The following is a 23,253-nucleotide window of genomic DNA, read 5'->3' on the forward strand; positions in this document are numbered from 1 at the left end:
GAGCTGGGATTACAGGCATAGGCCATCGCACCTGGCCAAATCTTTCTATTTTTTAATTTAAAAACTTTTTTTGAGACGGGGTCTCCCTCTGTCGCCCTGGATGGAGTGCAGTGGAGCAATCTCGGCTCACTGCAAGCTCCGCCTCCCGAGTTCACGCCATTCTCCTACCTCAGCCTCCCGAGGAGCTGAGACTACAGGCGCCCGCCACCATACCCGGCTAATTTTTTTTTGTATTTTTAGTAGAGATGGGGTTTCACTGAGTTAGCCAGGATGGTCTCAATCTCCTGACCTCGTGATCCACACGTCTTGGCCTCCCAAAGTGCTGGGATTACAGGCGTGAGCCACCGCGCTCAGCCTTTTTTTTTTTTTTAAGAGCACTTGGGGCTGGGCGCGGTGGCTCACGCCTCTAATCCCAGCACTTTGGGAGGCCGAGGTGGGTGGATCACAAGGTCAGGAGATGGAGACCATCCTGGCTAACGCGGTGAAACCCCGTCTCTACTAAAAATACAAAAAATTATCCAGTTGTGGTGGCACGTGGCTGTACTCCCAGCTATTCTGGAGGCTGAGGCAGGAGAATGGCGTGAACCCGGGAGGCGGAGCTTGCAGTGAGCGGAGATCGCGCCCCTGCTCTCCAGCCTGGGCGACAGAGCGAGACTCTGTCTCAAAAAAAAAAAAAAAAAAAAAAAGTGCTTGGATTGCTTGATGACACGGTTTTTAATTTTTATCTTACCTTTCTGAATGTAGTAATTATAGTTTTTAAACAAGTTCTATTCTCTGGATTATCTTTGTTTTTAGCTTTTCAAATTTTGTTTTGATCTCTTGTCCGAGACTTTCTACAAATCTTTCGTGATTCTTAGTTGTCTATCCATATTTAAAAGTGAAAAAAGATAATTGCTAGCTCTGTGTTTATAATGAGCCTTGTCAGGTTGAAGTGTTGGGCTTCATGTTTGTTAGGCTGATTGAATGCAGGGCTGCTATTTTGTTGAGGAACTGCCAAATACTAGTATGTGAATGTCTTTTCTCTGGGACTGTTTAGTTTCTCTAGAGAAGGATCTTCCATTCTGAGAGAATGGCAGAGTGGCTAGGTGGAGGGGGAAGTAAAGCATCTTTTTCCTGGCGCATAGCATTCTGGAATGAAAGGAGTGGGGCTAGATGTTTGAGCATTTCTTATGCTGACTTCTGCTCAATCTGCCAGCTCTGTGCTTCTCACTCCCTCACAGTCCTGACCCGCATGTTTCTAGGTCTCAGAGTCCTAACCCTTTGTCTCTCAGTTTCTCCACAGAATAATCCTCCTCTTTTCTTTTTACTGTTTAGTCTGCAAACTTTTCTACTGCATCTCCCACCCATTTCCAAAAATGCCTTTTCATAGTATTCCGTCCTCAAGTCCTGACCTTTTCAGGGGCCTACAGGGCAAGGTTTGTTTATCCACCATTGGTGTCCACCTCAGCACCTGCCTCAGGCTACTGCTTCAAGGTTCGGACTCTACTGGGCTTTTAATGCCAAAGAGAGATTGACTTACTTAAATCTTGGAAGACACCATTAAATTTTAAAACTGTGGTAAACCTGCAATTAGCATAGTTTACACCTATGTAATCTCAGTTGGGCAAATACTTTTCTGTTTTGAATTTTGAGTACTTTGAATTTTATGAGATGTTGGATTAGGTGGAGTTGGAGCCAAATTGAATGTCTTGATAGCTCTTGAACTTTTTGTATGTGTATGTATGTCGTAACATGTCCATTTTAGGAACTGTGTCACAGGCTCCTATGGATGTTGTAATGGTAGAACCAGTGTTGTACAGTAACTATTCTAAAGGAACATAGATCTCAATCTGCTGGTGGGCTACAACAGCTAGGCTTTTTTTTTTTTTTTTATAGATAGTAGTGATGAAGGAAGTTTCTAGTATTTTATTACATTTCCTCTAATTGAAAATTGTGTAGATTTCTAAGCAGTAAAACGGTAACTGTGTGTTTGCTTTACAAGTTTTACAGTGTTTTAGGGGACAAGGCACTTCATTTGAAGCAAGGCAAGGGAGGTTTTATACAGCTTGTATGTTACAAGGCTTATCTGGACCAAAATGTTATCTTGTTATGGGGTGGGGGGCACAGAACCCTTAAAGAGTATGTTAATGGGAACTTAGATGAAATGAAAATAAGACATCAGTGTCATCTGGTTGTTTACGTGAATGTAACCATACAATGAGGAATGACTAACTCTTGATCACAGTAGACATTTTAAATTGTCCATAGTGTTTAAACTGAATTATATAAACCATAAACCCTAAAGCTTAGAAACTTCCCAAACAAGTACCTGAAGCACACAACTTTCAAAAGGCTTTAACTTACTTTAGAAACAGTTGCTGCCCTCTTGTACTGGCAAATCAAAATATACCTGAGTAGACGGGACAAGTTTTTTTCCCCTCCTAATAAGGAAAAGGATAAAGTACAGTTATGCTTTGCTTAACAACAGGGATACATTCTGAGAATTGTTTTGTTAGGCGATTTTGCATACTGTGGGAACATCATGGGGTATACTTACACAAACCTAGGTAGTATAGCCCACTACACCTTTGGGCTATATAGGATATAGTCTATCGCTTTTAGGCTACAAACCTGTACGATATGTACAGCATGCTACTGTACTGAATACTGTATGCAACTGTAACATAATGGTATTTGTATATTTAAACATAGAAAAGGTACAGTAAAAGCATGGTATAAAAGGTAAAAAAATGGTACACTTATATATGGCACCTATCATGATTGGAGCTTGCAAGACTGGAAGTTGTGTGGGTGAGTGGGATGAGTGAATGTGAAGCCCTTTCTGTATATTGCTCTAGACTTTTTAAAAACACTGTACACTTAGGTTTTACTAAATTTATGTAAAAATTGCTCTGGCCAGATGCTATGGCTCACGTCTGTCATCCCAGCACTTTGGGAGGCTGAGGCAGGCAGATCACTTGAGCCCAGGAGTTTGAGACCACCCTGGGGAACATGGCAAAACCTCATCTCTACCAAAAAAAAAAAAACCAGAAATTAGCTGGGTGTGATGACACTTGCCTGTAGTCCCAGCTACTCTGGAGGTTGAGATGGGAGGATCACTTGAGCCCCAGAGGCAGAGGTTGCAGTGAGCTGAGATTGCGCCACTGTACTCCAGCCTGGGCGACAGAGTGAGGAGACGCTGTCTCAAAAAAAAAAAAATAAATAATAATAATAATAAATCAACCTTAGCTTCCTGTAACTGTTTTACTTTATAAACCTTTTAAGTTTTAAACTTTTTGGCTCCTCTGTAATAACACTTAGCTTAAAACATAAACACAGTACAACTATACAAAAAATTTTCTTATCCTGATAAAGTTTTTTCTGTTTAAAAATATTTCTGTATGATTTTTACTTCTTACACTTTTTATGACCATTCCTCTCCTTTATCTACGAGGGCTTCCCTTCCATTCCTCAGGTTATGTTCTTGGCCTTCAACTGCTCTGAGTCCGACACTTGGAAGAATTCAGTCGTCCCCCTGTGCTGGAGGGAGCAGAACATTTTGCTGGAACATTCAGCCAGATTTATTGGATTGTTATTGACAGATAAGCATAATCTAGTGACAAAAAGTCATATTTTTCTTTTAGATAGCATACATTAACTAGCTGGAGTTAAATAGGTAACAAAGGGCTCTTTTCTCCTTGTCCATTCTGATTATCTAGTTGCAGTTAATTATAATTAATCTAAAAAGTCATTTATAATTTAGCCTTTTAAATTTGGCTTATTTATTTTATAATTGCAATTACTACATTCTTAAAGATTCTATTCTAAATGAAGGTGACTTTTGGTGGGGAGAAAGGATATGGAAGAGAAGAGTTTTAGTGAATCTTTGGTAGGAAGACAGTTCCTAGCTACCTTTTTAACATTTTGTTTGATATATTCACACCTTTATTTGACTCTTCAATTCAAGTTGTTGAGAACAGACAAACCATATATTAGCAATTGAGGAAAGAGGAACACCTAAGTGAACCCTGGCTGTCCTGAGCTGCTGAAGCATTAGAATGTTTTTCAGACTTTAACAGGCGTTAAGAATTATCTGGAGGGCTTGTTAAACAGCTTCCTAGGTTCCACCCACCCCTAGAATTTCTGATTCAGCAGATCTGTGCTGGGGCCCGACCGTCTGCATTTGCAGCAAGTTTCCAGGTGATGCTGCTGCTGCTGCTCTGGATCTACACTTTGGAAGCACTGATAGAAAGTAATGATCAGTCTCTACAGTAGACCAAGTATGAATTCATAATGCTTACTATAATTTCTGAATTTATCTTCCCTTACAAAACAAACAAACAAACCTTAAAAGGATTATATAGTAGGGCTAACCTGGTTTGCTTTAGCCTGTGTGAAATCACATGTGATTTAAGCTTTAATTCCAAAACAGCTAATAAGCAGTATATCTTGTACTGTTTTTCTGTTCAGCATTTATTTTGACTCACTAAGTTAATTCGCTTTACAGATGTTATTGAGTACCTACCAGGTGTCATATCCTGTTTAGAGTTGGGGTTCTAGCAGTGAATTCCTTCTCCATGGGGCTTACATCTAGTTTGAGGGAGATTGACAATAAATAATATGTCAACTTACTTGGATTAAAAAAGTGTAAGAGTTGAACATATTTATTCCTGCCTGGTATGAATTATAGACCTCTAATGGTTTCCTGTTTATCAGCAACCCGATAATATTTCCTGAATGAAGGTTCCAGCTATTCCATATGTTTTAGACTTTGTTTCATTTTATCTTAGTAAAGGTTAGTTAAACTACTTTCTCAGTGGAATTTAGACTGTGTGAGCTTGTTATTTTATAAATATGTGTTTCTAGGTTTAAGCCTTGTGGCATGATGTTTTTACATTTTTTTTAGTAAGTGTTTTAAAATTTCTTGAACTTCAATGCCTCTAGAGGGCAACACACATTCTGCTGTTCAATAAAGCCCTCACCACTTTTGTTATTCTTGCACCAGGCCTGCTTTACTTGTTTATGTTATTAGCATGGCTCTTGTAGGTGTTTGTGCCTGTAGTGCCTTCTTTAAATAGCTTAAAAAGTAGTTCATTATTTTCAAGCTGAAAATCTAACCTAGATGAAATTTAGTAATTTAGTGGTAACTTAATTTTGTTTAGATTTCATACTTTCATTTTGGCTCTTACTTGCTGATAATGCTCATTACATACAGAAAAGGAATTTAGTTAATTATCTAAAAAGTAAAATTCAAGGAATTCTTTAGCTCATTGGATGTCTGTATATACTCTTTAGCCACATATAATATACATTGAAAAGACTGGCACAATACACTGGCACAGCCACAATATACTGGTGGTGAGATTATGAGTGATTTTTTATTTCCTCCTTTTGCTTATGTATTTTCTAATAACAGGCTTAATACTGAACTATAGAAATCAAGAAATAAAAAGTTGAAAAGTATTGTCTAAACAGGCAGCCCTACAGATCTCCTAAGATCTCATCATGCTGCTCTGATCTTAGCATTCCCATTTTAAAGTAGTAAATCAGCTGTCTTCTACACATAGCATGAATTTTGGCTACTCTTTTGTGTTTTGTTTCATTTTTGAGACAGTCTTGCTTTGTTGCCCAGACTGAGTACAGGGGTGTGAGTGAACATGGCTTGCTGCAACCTTGGTCTTTGGGCTTAAAAGATCCTCCCACCTCAGCCTCCCGAGTAGCTGAGACCACAGGCGTGCGTCACCATGCTCAGCTAATTTTTTTTTAAATTAAATTTTTGTAGAGGCGAGTTCTCACCATGTTGCCCAGTGTAGTCTTGAACATCTGGGCACAGTCGTTGCTCTCGGCTTGGCCTCCCAAACTGCTGGGATTACAGGCATGAGCCAGCGCATCTGGCCTTCTCTTTCTTTTGGTCAGTGTAAACTTTTCTCTGGGCAAAGTTGAAAGTGATTACATATCTCTAATATAAGGATCTAGTTTTTAAGTTCAAGATTACACACACACTCTGAGACTGTATGTGTCAGATGTTAAACTGAACAAATAGCTAGGAGTTTTTGTTTTTTAAACCAAGGATTGGGTTGAGATAAGCAAGTAAATAAGTATCTTAAAGTTTCCTGGATTGTCATTTTAAGTGTTCACTGCAGATTGTTATGAAGAACCTTCCTGGGAAGAAATGTTAGCTAGCATGTAAGGTCACTGAATTGGCTTTCTATTAGTTATTCAGGTAACATAGATATGTATTGTATATAATAATATGTGTGGAAATAGAAACAGCTTTTTTTTTTAATGTGTGGAAATAGGGTTTTAGATTCTCTACTGTGACACATGCCTTTTTCAATTTGGTTTTAAAGTCTCTTTTCAAAGATATGTAAAAGCATCAGCAGTCACTGTTTCTGTAGTGAGTCCCCATTTTGTACTTAGAACTACAGGACTTTACATTTTGGTTTCTTTTTCCCCGCTTCTTCATATCTTTGACTTGGTGATTTGCGGAAGTGCGAAGCCTGTGCTTGAGAAGTAGGAGTACTCCCAGATGGAGCCATAGCATGTGGTTTATTGAACTAAGCATTTTAGGAGCCCAGGAGATTGGTGTATTAATTACTGGCCTTACTACTCGTAGTTTTCTTTTTGAGCGTGTTATCTAAGCTTCAACTCTCAACTTTTGGTGTAGAGAGGTATTTCATGTGGTTTAGGTGGTACACTGATAAGGGATTCTCTAACTCAGAATCACATAGAATGTAATTTCTTTTTCAGTTTTTTTTGAATCCTAAGGATTACAGAAATACAAAGGTCATATTCTAGAGCTAGTGTGTAACACTTTTCAGTATCAAGTGCAAGAGGGTGACCCTGGGAAGCAGCTCTAGGGGGATTGGGGAAGTGAGACAGGGAAGGTAAGGAAGCCAGTAAGGTAAAGTCACCACTGCAGGCAGCTGGAGTTGAGTACCAGTGAGGAGCTCTGGGAGTCAGTGTAGCACAGGGGCCTGAGAGTCATCTCACCCAAAAGGAGAGGGAGCTACTGGGGTAATGACACTGAATCTTCAGTGGTCATTGGTTGAAGTCTGCTCTGGGGTTGTTAATTCGCCCACAATTTCTTACCTGCTCCTTCTGCAAGCAGAGCAAGCTCTGGCAGCTGGACAAAACACTGAGAGAAGTAGCTTTAGGGTATGGATGGGGAAAATGGGTGGGTGGGGCACCAACAGTATCTGCTATGCCCCCTGGACAGCTAAGGTTTTTGTGCAGTCTTCCTCATTTTAGTAAACGACAACCCCATCCTTCGGTGCTCAAGCGAAAAGCTTTGGAGGAGCCACGGTTGACCTTACTTTCACATCTCACATCTAATCTATCAGTGAATCTTGTTGACTCTATTTTTAAAATATCTTCAAAATCTGACCCCTCCTTATTGTCCTCAGTGCCACCCTCTGGCCCAATCCCATATCAGCTCACAGCCTCCAAACTGAGTTTACTCTCAGCACAGCTGCTGGAATGATCCATATAAAACCTAACCCAGATCATGTCACTCCTCTGCTCAAAACCCTCCAGAGAGGCCTCCATCTTAGAGTAAAAGTCAAAGTCTTTACAATGGCCCATAAGGACCTACATGGTCTGGCCTCTTCCTACTGTATGTTTGCGCACATGCATGTACAATTCTTTTTGTCTTTAGCTTTACATTAGTCAAAACACTCCTTTATTCACCATTCCCTTCAGTGTGGGTTATGTGATTCATTTGTAATTAGGTTCGTTTTGTTGTGTTTTGCATTCTGTCTTTACCACTACAGCCTTGTTGGTTTTTTTAAAATTTGCATAGTCATTTGATATACAGTTCTGTTGGTGTTGACAAATGCGTGAAGTGGTGTATCCCCCACCACAGTTCCATGCAAAACAGTTAATTGCCATAAAAATTCCTTCATGCTACTGCTTTATAGATAATCCTTCTCCCCACCTTCCAGCCCCTGTCGACCACTGATCTGTTTTCCTCCCTGTGGTTTTGCCTTTAGTAGTAGCATGTAAGTGGGACTCTTAGACTATGTAGCCCTTTGGGTCTGGCTTCTTTGACTTAGCAAAATGCATTTAAGATTATGCCATGCTGTTTTGTGAACATTCCCAGTAGTTCATTCCTCAGATGTCCTATGAAATAAAATTAAATAACAGAAGTGAATTGATTTAAAGAAAGTATTGAACAAAAGTGATATAGATGGTACGTAGAAAAAAATCTGGAACCTGGATGACGAAGGTGTGGAAATCGATAATGTGATAAAAAGACGCTGGGAAGACTTTGTTTTACCTGGTGTCTCTGACAGTAATGAGTCTTGTGTTCTTGAGTCACTTAACTTCTCTGCTTCCTAGTCTGGTAAAATAATGAAATACCTGGTCTCGTTGTTGTTACTCCTGAGGTAACTGTGGTTCATGACACAGAATATAGGTAGGTTCTTCTGGTAGCTCTTTTTAAAATATTAACATTTCAGTGCCGTGAAGCAACTGTTACCTGGATTTCAAAGCTGTTAGGATCCACTGTACAAATGCTTTGTGAAACCTGTAGTGTGGGAGTAAGAGCCTGTCTGTAGGAGTGAAGTAAGCCTCAGCACAGGGTGCCAGTTCACTGACTTCTTTTCTGTTGGGCTTATCCAGTTTAAGATAGTAGCAGCCTGAGTTGGAGCTGTAGTAATGATGAAGAGGTGCTGGTGGTATTGTAAATCTCAGCAAGTTTTCCAGCAACCTCTTTGTGACTGCAGCATTTGGACCTTAATCCTCATAGTCCTGTCCTTAGGTACATTTCCTCAAGGATGTCTATAAAGATTGATTGTTGGTGTTCACAGTTTCTCTGAATTTTCCTGTGGTTCATTGATAGGTCATTTTGTCACATAATTGACTGTGTATCTGAGGGTCAGAGCATGTTTGAGACTGCTCCGCTGATGACAGAGGCTTACAGGAAACCCAGAAGGAAACCAGTGATGCTTGCTTGTTGGGTTGTTATTTTTAAAGATGGACAGGTTCATACTAATTCCTCTTAAACTCATGATTAATGGCTGCTTAACATCCTTGACCAGGTTGCTTTTTTTGTTTTTAATTGAAATAGGATAGTCAGGTGATAGGGTGTCAGTGTAAAATCAGAAGAGTAAGAGAGGAATTTGAGAGTGCAAAATGGCTGTGATTTGTGTTTGCTGCACATATAGCATGTAGTAATATTTATTTTACTTTTTACTTTTAGTAATGAATGTTATAACTATTGAAGATTATAAGAGCACATACTGGCCAAAATTGGATGGTGCCATAGATCAACTTTTAACTCAGAGTCCTGGTGACTATATCCCCATATCCTATGAACAGATATACAGGTAAGTCAAGATTTAATTTGCTTGGGTTTGAAAGGGTGTACCGAGGTTCGGGGCACTTGAATTATTCTGCACACAAATATGTAATGTAGAAAACGAAAGGTGAGGCTCTGTGAGTGTTTTGTGTATTCCACACTTACGGATTGGAGGGTTTGGTTTATACTTTTTGATTGAAAAGTGGTTTTCAAATTATGACAGAGTAAGCCTGCCACCTCCACCATACATAATGCAGACACTGTGGAAGTCAGCAATAAAAGCAAGAATGACTGAAGTATCTGGCATAAAAATTGTATTTTTAGTCTCAGAGGGAGACCTTAGTTTAATCTGTTGGTGTTTATTGACATGCAGTTCTAACTCTCTTCAGTTATTTTGTTTCCCAGCTTTTGGTAAATGGAAGCAGCAAATTAGGAAGTGGGGTGGGATATGAGATCAGCACAGTGAAAGGAGGAAGTGGCAAGTATGTTGTTCCACACAGCTGATGTACAAAGACGTCGTATTGCAAACACTTCCGTGAGTTAGAAACCTCTCTTTACTGATTATCAATCACTCTCTCTTCCTTATTTTGACATTCATTTAAAGAGAGAGAGAACCTGGTTTATAAGTAGTTATCATATTCAGACCTTAGATTCTCACCTAATGTTAGATTATCTAGTACTGATTAAATGTGTAATACACTACTTAGAAGAGCATATTGACAGCAGATGGTACTATCTTTTCCATCCGAACACTGATGGGGGAGGATGAATTTTTTATTTAAAAGTTGTGATTGGTTACTTTTTGAAGGTGTGAATTATTGGATTTGTGGCTATATATCAAAAGTGCGCTTTAAAAACTTGGTCTGAGTTAAGTGCTTTATGATTAACTTGGTTTGTGGGGGTTTTTGTTTGTTTTACAGTTGTGTGTATAAATGTGTATGCCAGCAGCACTCGGAACAGATGTATAGTGATCTGATTAAAAAGATAACTAATCACTTAGAGAGAGTCTCGAAGGAGCTGCAGGTAAAGAACTGATTGTATTGATTTTTGCTTCCTTGGGTTTTCCTGACTGGTTGCAGTTAGCTTGTCTAATACACATTTGGAAGCTTCGTAATTTGATTATGATATAAATTTATAAATGTTTTCTAGATGAATGTTGATCAAATCATGTAATTTTTGGAATAGATTATTAATTTGAAAATTTGGTATAAATTGTGGAAATTTTTGGATTAAATATATTTCAGAAGTTAACTGATTCCATTGATTACCATGTCAACATTTCTTTTATTTAAAACCTTATGTTTTTCAGTTAATGTCAATATTTGGTGACTTTTATGATACAAAACAAAATATGTGTATGTTTTAACTTTTCTTGGAACTCGTATTATCATCTTCGAAGAGTGGTTTGCCTGCTAATTTATAATGCCTTTCAATATGAACAACTGAAGTAAACACTTTGTTGATAAACCTCCTGTAAATAGGCATCATCTCAGCTCTAAAGTCTGGGGCAGGTTGCAGAAAGTCTTCTGTTTAAGGGAGCACTTAGCTTGATCCTCCCCCTCCCCACTTCAGTAAACCTTCAGTGCTTGAAGATCAGGTATTATTAAGTTGGTGCAAAAGTAATTGTGGTTTTTGCCATTGAAAATAATGACAGAAACCTCCGTTACTTTTGCACCAACCAAATAATCTTTATACCAGGGCTTCATCCCACTTTGCTTTTGGTATGGAAGTAGAACAATGTCTAGAAAAATCGCTCAGCAATCCCAGCACTTTGGGAGGCCGAGACGGGCAGATCACAAAATCAGGAGATGGAGACCATCCTGGCCAACATGGTGAAACCCCATCTCTACTAAAATACAAAAAAATTAGCTGGGCGTGGTTGCACACTCCTGTAGTCCCAGCTACTCAGGAGGCTGAGGCAGGGGAATCGCTTGAAACCAGGAGGCAGAGGTCGCAGTTAGCCGAGATTGCGTCACTGCACCACTCCAGCCTGGCGACAGAGTGAGACTCCGTCTCAAAAAAAAAAAAAAAAAAAAGAAAAGTCACTCAGCAATAGATTACCAGGGTCTATACCACAATTAGGAAGCACCCCAGCAGTTTTGAAATAACCACAGTTTATAGCATATGCTGGGTTGGGCTTTGGGCTTTGGATGTTGTTCTTCACAACTTGTGGTCTGAGATAGTTTAGTCTTTTTTGTCTTTTTTCCCCCAAACAGTTGTTGTACTAAGTAGCATTTTGTTTTCTTTTTCAAATGATAGAGCTGTGTTTTGTCATAGTGAAATGTATACTTTTCTCGTTGTTAGTATAAATTAATTTCTTCATATTTTTGCCGCCAACTATAAAATCTTTATTCATTTAACACATATATTTAGTGCCTAGGCATTGTGTATAAATTGTTGATGAAACCTTAGGTCTATGCTTTATAGCTTTTGAGTGATTTGCTTTCTAATTCTTCACTCCACCATCTACCTGAATTCCCACCTGAATCCAATTTATGAACTTCTTGTCTCGCTGTGGACTCTGTCCACTTCTGTTCACTTGCCAGTACCCTAGTCAGGTTCATCATCATTTCTCAAGTGTTTTGCTGAAGTAAATGCTTATCTCAACTGCCATACTTTATTGGTATACCTTAACTAGTTTTTGACTGATGAATATTTAGGTTACTTCCAGTCTTTGGCTATTACTAACAGTGCTGAAGTGAATAGTCAGTCTTGTAAGTAATGTCGTTTACTAAGTCCATATTGTGGTTCACAGAAGTTGTATCAAGTTGCATTCTCATCAGTTCTGTGTGTATCACAGTGTCTATTTTCCCTCACCCTACTAATACAGACTATTATGAAACTAAATAATTTTTAGTCTTATATTAATATAGGAATGATTCTTATTAATGATTAAAACGTAAGTCAGGGTGATATTTCTTTTGATGTTAGTGTTTTTTTAGTTTTTTTGAGATGGGGTCTCACTCTGTCTCCCGGGCTGGAGTGCAGTGGCACAGTCATGGCTTACTGCAGCTTTCACCTCCCTGGGCTCAGGTGATCAGCCTCCCCCGTAGCTGACACTACAGGTATGTGCCACCATGCCTGGCAAAATCTTTGTGTTTCTTGCCTTAGAGATGGGGTTTTGCCATGCTGCTCATGCTGGCCTCAAACTCCTGGACTCAAGCGATCTGCCAACCTCAGCCTCCCAAAGTGCTAGGATTACAGGTGTGAACCACTGTGCCCAGCCTGATGTTAATGTTTTTAAAAGGGGTAATATTTAGTTTGTTTTTAGAATCAATACATGTCCCACTTTGAGTTCAGCAATATGCTCTTATGAAAAGTCTAGCTTCAAAGTGATTCCTTTTATAAGATTATAAAGTCTGTAACCATTATTAAATAGCAGTGGGGAGTAGTTTAAAACATGGGGATCCGGGGCTCTGTTTTCAGCTCTGTCACTCAGCATTTGTGTGTTTGCCTCTTTATTAAACATGCTAATATATATCATCTTATACATTTTCTTGACACTGAAATGAAGTAGATTTACTAAAATATCTTGTTCCTTCACGCTAAGGTGTAAGGTATTTTCTCGACATTAAAAGGAAGTAGATTTACTAAAATATCTAGTTCTTTACACTAAAGTGTAAGGTATTTTTTTCTTCTGCTTCCTGCCTGGCAAATGCTTCTTCATTCTTTTCTCAGGCTTAAACTCATTTGTGTCCATCTGTGTAAAGCCTTCCTGGAACTCCTGCACTCCTCTTTAAACAGAACAGACTATTGGCATTTCTTCTGTGGATCCATAGCAGCTCGGCAATAAGAACTCTATTAGGGCAGTGATTGTGTTATTGTTTCTGCTTCCCTATCTGGCTACTTCACAGGCCCTCCCTTGACGGGGATGGACTCTGTCTTGTTTGTCTTTTTATCCTTAGTGTCTGCCACAATTACAACTCAGCAAATGTGTTTTGGCTGAATGCTGAGTAACTAAATATGAGCTGTGCTAATGGAAAGAGTAGCATAATTAGCTTCAGATGACCGCTACTCCTATGCTCTTTAGATTTGTGGGCATTTTATTTATTTGTTCAGTGTGATGTGTGTGGCCTGATGTAATCTTTATTTTACAGCAACCTTAAGGCAGTTTTCATGGGGGACAGATCAAGAGACTGTGCCAGGCTTTATGAGCCAGAAACATTTTGTTTGGATGGAGCATTTTGTTTGCAGCTCTGGTTTTCATAATGAAATATTGTTGTTATGAGCCAAAACAAGTGTGTGGGAGGAGTTGCATTTGACCGATAATCAGAAATTTAGTGCTGGAGTTGATAAATCAATGATTTGGACCTAGAGGGTGTCAGCCTCAGTCAAGGGCATCTTAAAATAGCTGTGGGTTTGTATAGTTTATATGTCAGAGGGATTTATTTATTTTTATCCCAAAGCATATCCTGTTGGGGAGATTGAAGAGTATATAAAAAATGTTCCCATATTCTCCAGTTATTTTTAGTGATGACTTCAAAACTAGAGAACATGGTTTTTAGAGATTTTAGAATAATTTGTTGAATGTAAATGTTTTTTACGTGACAGCGTAATCTAACTTGCTGCCTCTTTTTTTTTTTTTGAACACATTTCTTTCATTTTGGAAATAATGACATTTCTACTGCAGGCACTTTAAAAAGTTTTTTTTTGTTGTTGCTGTTAAACTAATAAAACAAATAGCTAAGTCCCCTTAGTATTCTCCTTACTATTATATTTCACTATGTGTATATCTATACATTTTAACTTACTGCTGGATTATTTGAAATTGTGACAGTATATTTTGCCTTAATGTTTTTAAACCATGCTTTTCTCTTGTCCTGACTGACTGCCCTCTTCTTATTTATTTATTTATGAGACAGTGTGTCAGTCTGTTACCTAGACTGGAGTGCAGTGGTATAATCCTGACTCACTGCAGCCTTGACCTCCTGGGCTCAAATGATCCTCTGGCCTCAGCACTCCCAAGTAGCTGGGACTACAGGCGTGCACCTCCATGCCTGGCTAATTTTTGTGTTTCTTGTAGAGGTGGGGTTTTACCATGTTGCCTAGGCTGGTGTTCAACTTCTGGACTCAAATGATCATCCTGCCTTGGCCTCCCAAAGTGCTATGATTACAGGCATGGGCCACCACTCCCGGCTGTTCTTTCTTTAAATGTGATAATGAAATTTTATTTTTATTTTTATTTTTCTGTATCTCTAGAACGTCAAAATGTAAATTTCCAATTCTGGTATTTTCCTATATCAATGAATGGAAATAGATGACTATAGAGAGTAAATTGGTTTACCAATTCAGTAAATAATATTCTGAATAGTTTTGGAAAATTCTATGGAAACATTTAGAAATTACCGTATTTTTGGTGAGGGACCTGGACCAGGACCCTCAGACTAGGACCTACACTTGCCTGTTGGATTTGAATTTCATCTTACAGATACCTCATACTGAGATCCAAATCTAAATTCCTCTTCATTCAAATTAGTTTCTTTCTGAGGCTTGATATTTCATATTCCTCTTAGCTTTTTCTCTCGTATTTCTGGGTGCTTAAGGTGGATGGAATACTATAATATCTCTTGCTCTGTCCTCTTTCATTCCCGTTGTTGTCTTCCTCTTCCACGTCATCATTGGCTCATGCCTGCACTAGTGGAGTATTTTTTTAATTGGTTGTCTTCCTGCAGTCTCTTCTTTTGGCTGAACAATCTAAAAACCCTAATTTGATGGATATACGTTCTTGTTAAAAAATCTAAAATACTATTTACTGCTTTCCTTAATTAAGTAAACACAGCTGATTTTTTGGTCAGTGTAAAAAAAACTGAGTGGTTTTATTGGTTGCAGGGGTTCCTAGTGGTAACGCTAATGTATCATATTTAAGTATGACTCTATTAGGTCCAGTAGTGGACATAAAATTGGTAAGACTAGATAGTGTGGACTGTCCCCCCGCTGAGAGCAATAACAAAAATTAGACCACAGAACTAATAAAAAAAGTGAATTATAGCGCCAGGATCTAAGAGAAGAAGGAAACTCAGAGAGAGGAACCTAACATTTGAGCCATTTATCTACTGGGGTCACCTGTTTATTCTGGAAAAGGAGGCTAATGAGCTGAGAAATTTAATAGAGCTTTGACTCACTTGTGGGGGTTGGGTAATAAATTGGAGTGTAAGGCCCATTAAACCTGAAGTACCACATCCCAGGAGTAGCAAGAATAAAAAAAAAAAAAGACTAGCCTTCTTAATCTCTAAAGCCTGATTCCTGATTGGATTAAGATGGTCTTGATTTGTCCAGGCATGGTGGCTCATGTCTGTAATCCTAGCACTTTGGGAGGCCAAGGAGGGCGGATCACAGGATCAGGAGTTCAAGACCAACCTGGCCAAGATGGTGAAACCCTGTCTCTACTAAAAATACAAAAAAATTAGCTGGTCATGGTGGTAGGCGCCTGTAATCCCAGCTACTCAGAAGGCTGAGACAGAGAATTGCTTGAACCCCGGAGGTGGAGGTTGCAGTGAGCCGAGATCGCGCCACTGCACTCCAGTCTGGGCGACAGAGCGAGACTCCATCTCCAATAAAAAAAAAAGAAAAAAAAGATGGTCTGGATTTGCTAGAGCCTCGATTAAGCTTACTAGTAGCAAAAGTAAATTCTGGAGAGATACCATTATCCTAGGCATCAAATTGTTTCTGTAGTTTTTCATAAGCAGAATCTGGCACTAAATCCGAAATAACTAGTCACAGTAGGAGATGAGGCGATCATCAAACCAGGCGAAATTGTGAAGTACGTTTTTAGGCAAGAATTGGGAGAATTCATCACCAATAGTTTCTTAAAGAAATAAAAGTGTTTTTCAGGTAGAAAGAAAATGTTTCCAGATGAAAACTTGAAGATTCACGTAGGAATGAAGAAGGGAAAACATAAATATGCAAGTGTAGATCAGTAATAATGATAATGTCTTCTAGGGTATAAGAATATATATATATAAAATCAAAACTCGCAACAGTAATGTGTAAGGTTGAAGTGGGGAGTGAAGGTTTAAAATGTTCTGAAACCCTTGCATTGTCCGGGAAATGGTAAAACACTACTTTCTTTTAGACTATGATAAGGCAAGGATACAGTCTGTAGTAAAAGAACGTAGTTAATAAGACATAGAGGGGAAAAAAATGGAATAATTTTAAAATAAATCAAGAAAGGATTTTTTAAAAGTACAGAGAACAGATGAGATAAATAGAAAAAGAGTAGGATAATAAAACTTCAACATGTCTATTATTATATGAAATGTTAAAGACTAAGTGCTGCATTAAAAAAAAGAAGACAATTTCAGACTGGTACTGTTCCTTGTGGAGCAGGGATACCCCGTGGACAGTGTGTCTAGAGTAGCAGCTCAGAGGCAGTTCTGCACTCATACCCACTTTTAACTATTGCAAATTAAGGGCAGTATGCAGAGATTTCTAGAACGAGGGGGAGGGTGGTAACTTCTGGGTTGGGTTGTTGCCATGGAAAGGGGTGGTAACTTCCGGGTGTTGCCATGGCAGTGGTCAACTGACATGGCACACTGGTGGGCATGTCTTATGGGGAGGTGCTTCTGCCCTGACCTGTTTTTAGCTTGTCCTCCGTTTGGTCCTGATACCCAAGCCCCACCTCTGGAGTAGAGTTCTTCCTCCTATTATGAAGTTGAGAACTTTCACCTTTTCATTTAAAGGAAGCACTTACGGCTTCTCTTTGGCATATCTGAATTGCCAGCATCATTTCTCTTGCTCTTTGGAGTCATTATTAAGTAAAGTAAGGGTTGTTTGAGCATGTGCTGTGATAATCGTGACAGTTGAACTAATAACTGAGATGGCTAAGGGACTGACGGATAGTGTCAACAGTGTGGATATGCTGGACAAAGTGCTGATAGATATCTCAGGTGGGATGGAGCTGGATGGTGTAAGATTTCATCACGTTACTCAGAAGACCATGCAGTTTAAAACTTAAGAATTGTGGCTAGGTGCAGTGGCTCACACGTGTAATCCCAACACTTTGGGAGGCCAAGGCGGGCAGATTACCTGAGGTCGGGAGATCGAGACCAGCCTGAGAAATGTGGAGAAACCCCATCTCTACTAAAAAAAAAATACAAAATTAGCCGGGTGTGGTGGCAGGCGCCTGTAGTCCCAGCTACTTAGGAGGCTGAGACAGGAGAATCGCTTGAACCTGGGAGGCGGAGGTTGCAGTGAGCCGAGATCGCACCATTGCACTCTAGCCTGGGTGACGAGCGAAACTAGCAAAGCCCTTTTCTAAAAAAAAAAAAAAAGAATTGTTTGTTTCTGGAGTTTTCTGTTTAATATTTTCAGACTGTGGTTGACTGGGTAACTTAAATCTCAAGAAAGGGAAACTGGATAAGGTGGGGGACTACGGTAATGGATAGATGGATATATAATCTTTTAAAACTGTCTTAAATGACACTTCCTCATTTCATTTTTTCTATGTGTATTTCTGAATCCAGAATCCATTGAAACAATTGTGAGGCATTTTCTCCTCAATTAGTGTCGATACATATATTGTATATGCTAATGTGTTATCTAAAAGAGTAAAAGAGAGTATATTTTCACCAAATAAAAATATTCTGACATTTTGATATAGTAGTTTTGTACTCAGTGACCCATTAACAGTTCTTTTGTCAGTGCTTTGGAACTCACACTGTACGTTAGCCCCAGTAAACAGTGTTGACACAGAGATTTGGTTCCTAGGCCAGGATGGTAACATTCAGATGGGAGGATTAGCGCAGATACTACTAACCTACATTCAGGGTCCTGTTGGGAGAGACCACAGAGACAAAGGTGCTGGGAAATGTAGTTTTTATCTCAAATAAGGTTGAATTTATAGTAGTTTAAATATTTAACTTTTAATTAAAAGTAAGTTAACTGATTACATTTAAACCATTTTAATAAAATTAGAGTAATATTGATGTCTAACTATATGTTGGTTTTAAGCAAAATAAATTGACTGTCAAATAAATTAATAATGGAAATTCATAGAAACGAAACCGTAATCAGCCAACAGTACTTAACTTTGATTCACTATTTGTAGACTCCAATTTGCATGTAAAATCTTTACTGCCAGATTGCCAATAAACTGAGTGGTTAAAATCCCTTGGTGGTTAAAATGAGAGCAAGGATTGCTTTGCTATTTATTTTTTGTCCAGTGGGTGGCAGCATAACTCAACTAGTTATCTTGTGTATGGTCTTTTGAAATTTTTTATGCGTTTTAAAGGTTTTAATTTCTAAATCTCTTGTACTACAAAGTGTATTCTAAGAAAACTTTCCTCCCCCACATACTCTATTTGTTCCTTGCTAAAGTAAGATTTTAGATAATAAGAAAATTGATATCTTCATAGGTTTCAAATAAAATAAATATCATTGCAACTGGTAAATAGCCCTTTACATGTGTGTTCTACTGAAAATGTTTCTAAGTTATGTGGAAATCTGTTTTTTTCATCTCTACTAGAACTTAAAGCAGTTGTTGTGGCAAACCCAAGAATTTGCCAGGGAGATGCCCTAACCCTCGATCATTTGATAGACTCTCATTCAGACCATGATTCTAATAAGTTTACTGTCTTCCTTTGAAAGCAAGGATTTTGTTTGCATTTTCATGTGCTTTCATAGGACTTAACATAATACCAGGCCCAAAATAGAGATCCAGTAAAAAGTACTTGGCATAAGTTGGTTACAAAAACATACGCTGGCTTTACCACTGACATTACTAGAGGCATGTATTTGTTCCAGGTGGAACATCATCCGGAACTTGGAAAATGAGCAGGAGAGTAAAATCACATAAATAATAGCTATTTGCATTTGTTTATTATCATGGTGTACAGAGTACAATTATGGAGTGTGTTCTTTTTAAAATATACTGTCTTTGAGACTGAACTGTGTAAGTTAAGTTAGAAAAGATAAGGAAAAAGGTTTCCTTTCCAAAATAATAGCAAATAGGTGTAAGTACTGTAAGTAAGTTAGTGTTTGCTAAGTGTTACATAGAGATAAAGTGTGTGGGGAAGGGAGAAGTCAGCCTAGCTTTATCTGGCTTCTTTGAATATTTCTCCATTTAGTAATACTTGAACCTTGTATAGCTGCTCAGTGTCACCTAGCTAGTTACTTTAAAAGCTAGGATTAGAATACAGATTGTTTCATGTAGATAAGCTAAATGAACCCAGGATCACAGAAGCCGGATTTAATTCAGTTTATTAAGTCCAAATAGTATTTGGAAAATGAAGGAAGTGTTATTTTAGAAATAAATCATGAAAAAAATTTCATATAATGATAATAGCAGTTAACGTTGAGAAGTAAGAGATCTAAGTGAAAAGAGAAATATCTTCTTAGATTCAGTTGACTTTATTGTAGCTTTCAATTGAAAACCATGCTTATAGTTTATATGAGAAGTGTCTGATACATAATAGCCCTTAAATAGCTCCTGAAGATCATTACCTTCTATATCACTATTTTTTGGATATTATTCTAATATGGAAATATCTGCACAGCAAGAATGAGAATGGAGTGTCAGATGTATTTGTATATTTGGAAAGAAATTCCTTTTTTTTTTTTTTTTTTTTTGAGACGGAGTTTCGCTCTTGTTGCCCAGGCTGGAGTGCAATGGCGCCGTCTCCGCTCACCGCAACCTCCGCCTCCCAGATTCAAGCGATTCTCCTGCCTCGGCCCCCCGAGTAGCTGGTATTACAGGCATGTGCCACCACTCCCGGCTAATTTTGTAGTTTTAGTAGAGACGGGGTTTCTCCATGTTGGTCAGGCTGGTCTTGAACTCCTGACCTCAGGTGATCTGCCTGCCTTGGCTTCCCAAAGTGCTGGGATTACAGGTGTGGCCACCGTGCTCGGCCAAGAAATTCCGTTTTTATGAAGCGTCTTTGTCAGCTTCCAGTATGTAACAGCTGTTGCTTCTAGAGCCTTGACACAGCTGTCCGTGGTAGTATATGGTATTGCTCTGGAAAGTCATGGAATAAGCTAGACTAAAAGCATATTACCCATTAGTAGTTTTTGCTATAGTCATCTAAAGGCAGATTTTTAGAAAAATTCCCAATTTGATTGAGAAAATAGTATTAAGGATCCTTGAGATGGCATCCAGGTGCATTTGTATGGGATACAAAACTGCCAAAATTGTACTTATTTAGGAATAAATGTTAAAGGACTTTGAATAAACTATTTGAGAATTTTGAACATTTCCATTTGACTCTTTTAAAAATAGTTTCCATTTCCCTGCTGAAATTCTCCCATCTTTTTGTGCATGTTATCTGCCTTTTCTACTAGGTCATTGCATATATTAATCATAGTTATTTTAAAATGTCCGTGTGATAGCTCCTTCATGTGGGCCCTGTGTCTGTGCGTGTTGAATGTTTAATTCTTGACAGTGGGCTGTGTTTTTGCTCTTTTGGTCTTAGTTTTTTATTGAATGTTGGACATTTTATATAAAAAGAACAGTTTAGCTTAGAACTATTAAAATAAAAAGAACCAGTTTAGCTTAAAAAGAACAGTTTCTGTTTGGAAATGGGTATGCCTCGGCTGGGCGCGGTGGCTCACGCCTGTAATCCCAGCACTTTGGGAGGCCGAGGCGGGCAGATCATGAGGTCAGGAGATTGAGACCATCCTGGCTAACACAGTGAAACCCCATCTCTACTAAAAAAAAAATAGAAAAACTTAGCCGGGCGTGGTGGCAGGCACCTTAGTCCCAGCTACTCAGGAGGTTGAGGCAGGAGAATGGCTTGAACCTGGGAGGCGGAGCTTGCAGTGAACAGAGATCGCGCCACTGCACTTTAGGCTGGGTGACAGAGCGAGACTCCGTCTCAAAAGAAGCAAACAAACAAAAAAAACAAAATGGGCATGGCTCTCTTCTGTCAGTATGAGGAGTTGAGTTAATCTTGTCAGTAGTTGATAGTTTGAGTTTTCTTGTTGCTTTAGGCTTCATGTTCCTCTAGTGGTGGACTGTGGCTACCCTGTTCTTTATGTGATTCAGGAGTGTTTTCAGTGCTTTGCTCCTGCCCTCAGCTCCTACCAGGCCCTGTCTCACTGGGAGGGGTAGGGGGATGTCTGTCTTTGCTCTATTGTCCCTCTCCCAGCTTCCCCTAGCTGCTGTTACTTGGTACGCGGCTTGGGGTGGGAGTGCAGGGCAGGTTTGCGTGTGTGGGTTTTTGTTTGGGAATTTGTTTTGTTTTGTTTTCTTGCTCTTGCCTCAGTCATAGGTAGTCCCTGTGCCCCTAAGCCTTGGAGGTGGGGCTTTCTCAGTGTTCCCATACACCTTCTCCCCACCCCAGTTGCGGATAGCCCTTACATCTTGGCAGGTGAGGGGTTGTCAGCTTGTTCAGTTAAGGGTCAGATAGTAAATATCTTCACGGGCCGTGTGGTCTTTATCCAGCTCCTGCGTTCAGCTCTGCTGGTGCAAATGAAAGCAGCCACACAGGTTACATAATGAAGGGGCATTGCTGTGTTCCAAAACAACTGTACTTAATAAAAGTGGGGGGTAGACAGGATTTGGCCCACAGGCTCTAGTTTGTTCATCTCTGGTCTAGTGTGCAGGTGAGTTCCCTCCCCCACTCTCCCCTCCCTTGTCCTGCCTGGCACACACCCTGTGGCAACCACATTTTACCTTGTGTCTTTGGGGAACCTTGGGAGTAAGCAAGTTTCCTGCACTTCCATCAGCAGTAGTGTATTTTTGCTTCATAATAGTGTGGAAACCTGGGCATGAGTGGATTTTCTACCATCCTGAAAATGGTTGCTGACCTTTGTCAGCAGGGCTGGAGGATCACCTGCCTGTCTTCCAGTGGTAGATAGTTTTTGCCTAAGGTCAAAGAAGGGTCAGCAGGGTGCAGGGTTTCTTACCCCTTCCCTTCAGCAAATGGCTTTTCCTTTGAATCTGGGTAGGTTCTAGGGCTCAGGCAGTTTTTGTTCATATCTTCCATTGGCAGTTAATCACCATCTTTTTTGTCAGGGGGGACCCCATGATGTGTTCATCGGCTTCTTTAGGTATTCCTGCTTCATCCTCAAGTCTTACTAAGCCTGGCACATCTTGTCATGGAGGATGGCCTCTCTGATTTCTTTCCCTGCCCCCAGTCCTTCTCTTGATGACCCAGTGGAAACCCATGGAAAAGAGTTGGAGAGGAGGCACTGACTGCCCTTGTGTTGAAGCTCCCAGGGATTCTGCACTGTTAGTTCACACTTGGCCTTTAATGATTCATTACAGTTTCTGTTGTTTGCTTACATGCTTTTATGACTACCATCACCAACAGAGAAATAGTCCATCTGTCCTTTATGTTCTTTAGAGGAGCTTGTCGCTCTGAAATTCTTCTCACCTAGTTGGACATTGCAAGTGTAAGTTAAAGACACCTTAGGTGTCTGATGAGCTCAAAAAATTATGATTATTTTGGTTAACCAGCTTTTTCTTATCATAAGAATGGAAGTGATGTTCTTTCACAGCTTTCTGCTTTCTAAGCTGAAGTGGAACTTGAGTTGTATTTTAATAACTTTATACTCCCTGAATTTGATACTAGGCAAGAAGCCGTTAACTTTTAAGAGAAAAATTTACCTATAGTCTAACAATAATGTTAAAATGTTAGTGTATCCTATTTTTACTGATTTCAGTGCAGTTTGCAGTTAAATTGTCCTGCAGTAAATGCCTGTGTTACATGGGTGATTACTGCTCAGTTTTCTCTTGAATCCTGCAGACTTCCTTCCTGTAGAGCTCCTCTCATTTCTTGGAAGAGGCTTAAGATGTAGAGGTTCCTAAATGCTTAACAGGTGGGCCAGCTGTGTAGACTTCCCTGAAGTTCTCACTAAAAATACACACCTCCGGAAAGTTTCCGCATCAAGACTTTGGAGTGTGGCAAAGGGATCTGCATCATTACCAGTCCCTTCAAGTGATTCGGAGAGAAGCATTCTTTGAGGTCCATTGGCCTATGGAAATGTACCATTGTTCCTGAACCTAGTCTCTCTCTGAAGCAGGGAGTGCAGTGTAT

General features: G+C 39.4%; 1 protein-coding gene across 1 annotated transcript in view; it reads left to right on the forward strand.

Annotated features, from left to right (window-relative positions):
• CACUL1 (CDK2-associated, cullin domain 1) overlaps nucleotides 1-23,253 on the forward strand; it is a 70,653-nt gene that overhangs the window by 12,198 nt on the left and 35,202 nt on the right. The window contains exons 2-3 of the mRNA XM_012001105.1: nucleotides 9,182-9,308; nucleotides 10,201-10,303. Coding sequence (XP_011856495.1) covers nucleotides 9,182-9,308; nucleotides 10,201-10,303 — 230 coding nt within the window. The remainder of the gene's footprint in view (nucleotides 1-9,181; nucleotides 9,309-10,200; nucleotides 10,304-23,253) is intronic.

Source organism: Mandrillus leucophaeus, unplaced genomic scaffold (genome assembly GCF_000951045.1).
Source record: "Mandrillus leucophaeus isolate KB7577 unplaced genomic scaffold, Mleu.le_1.0 Scaffold65, whole genome shotgun sequence".
Taxonomy (NCBI): Eukaryota; Metazoa; Chordata; class Mammalia; order Primates; family Cercopithecidae; genus Mandrillus; species Mandrillus leucophaeus.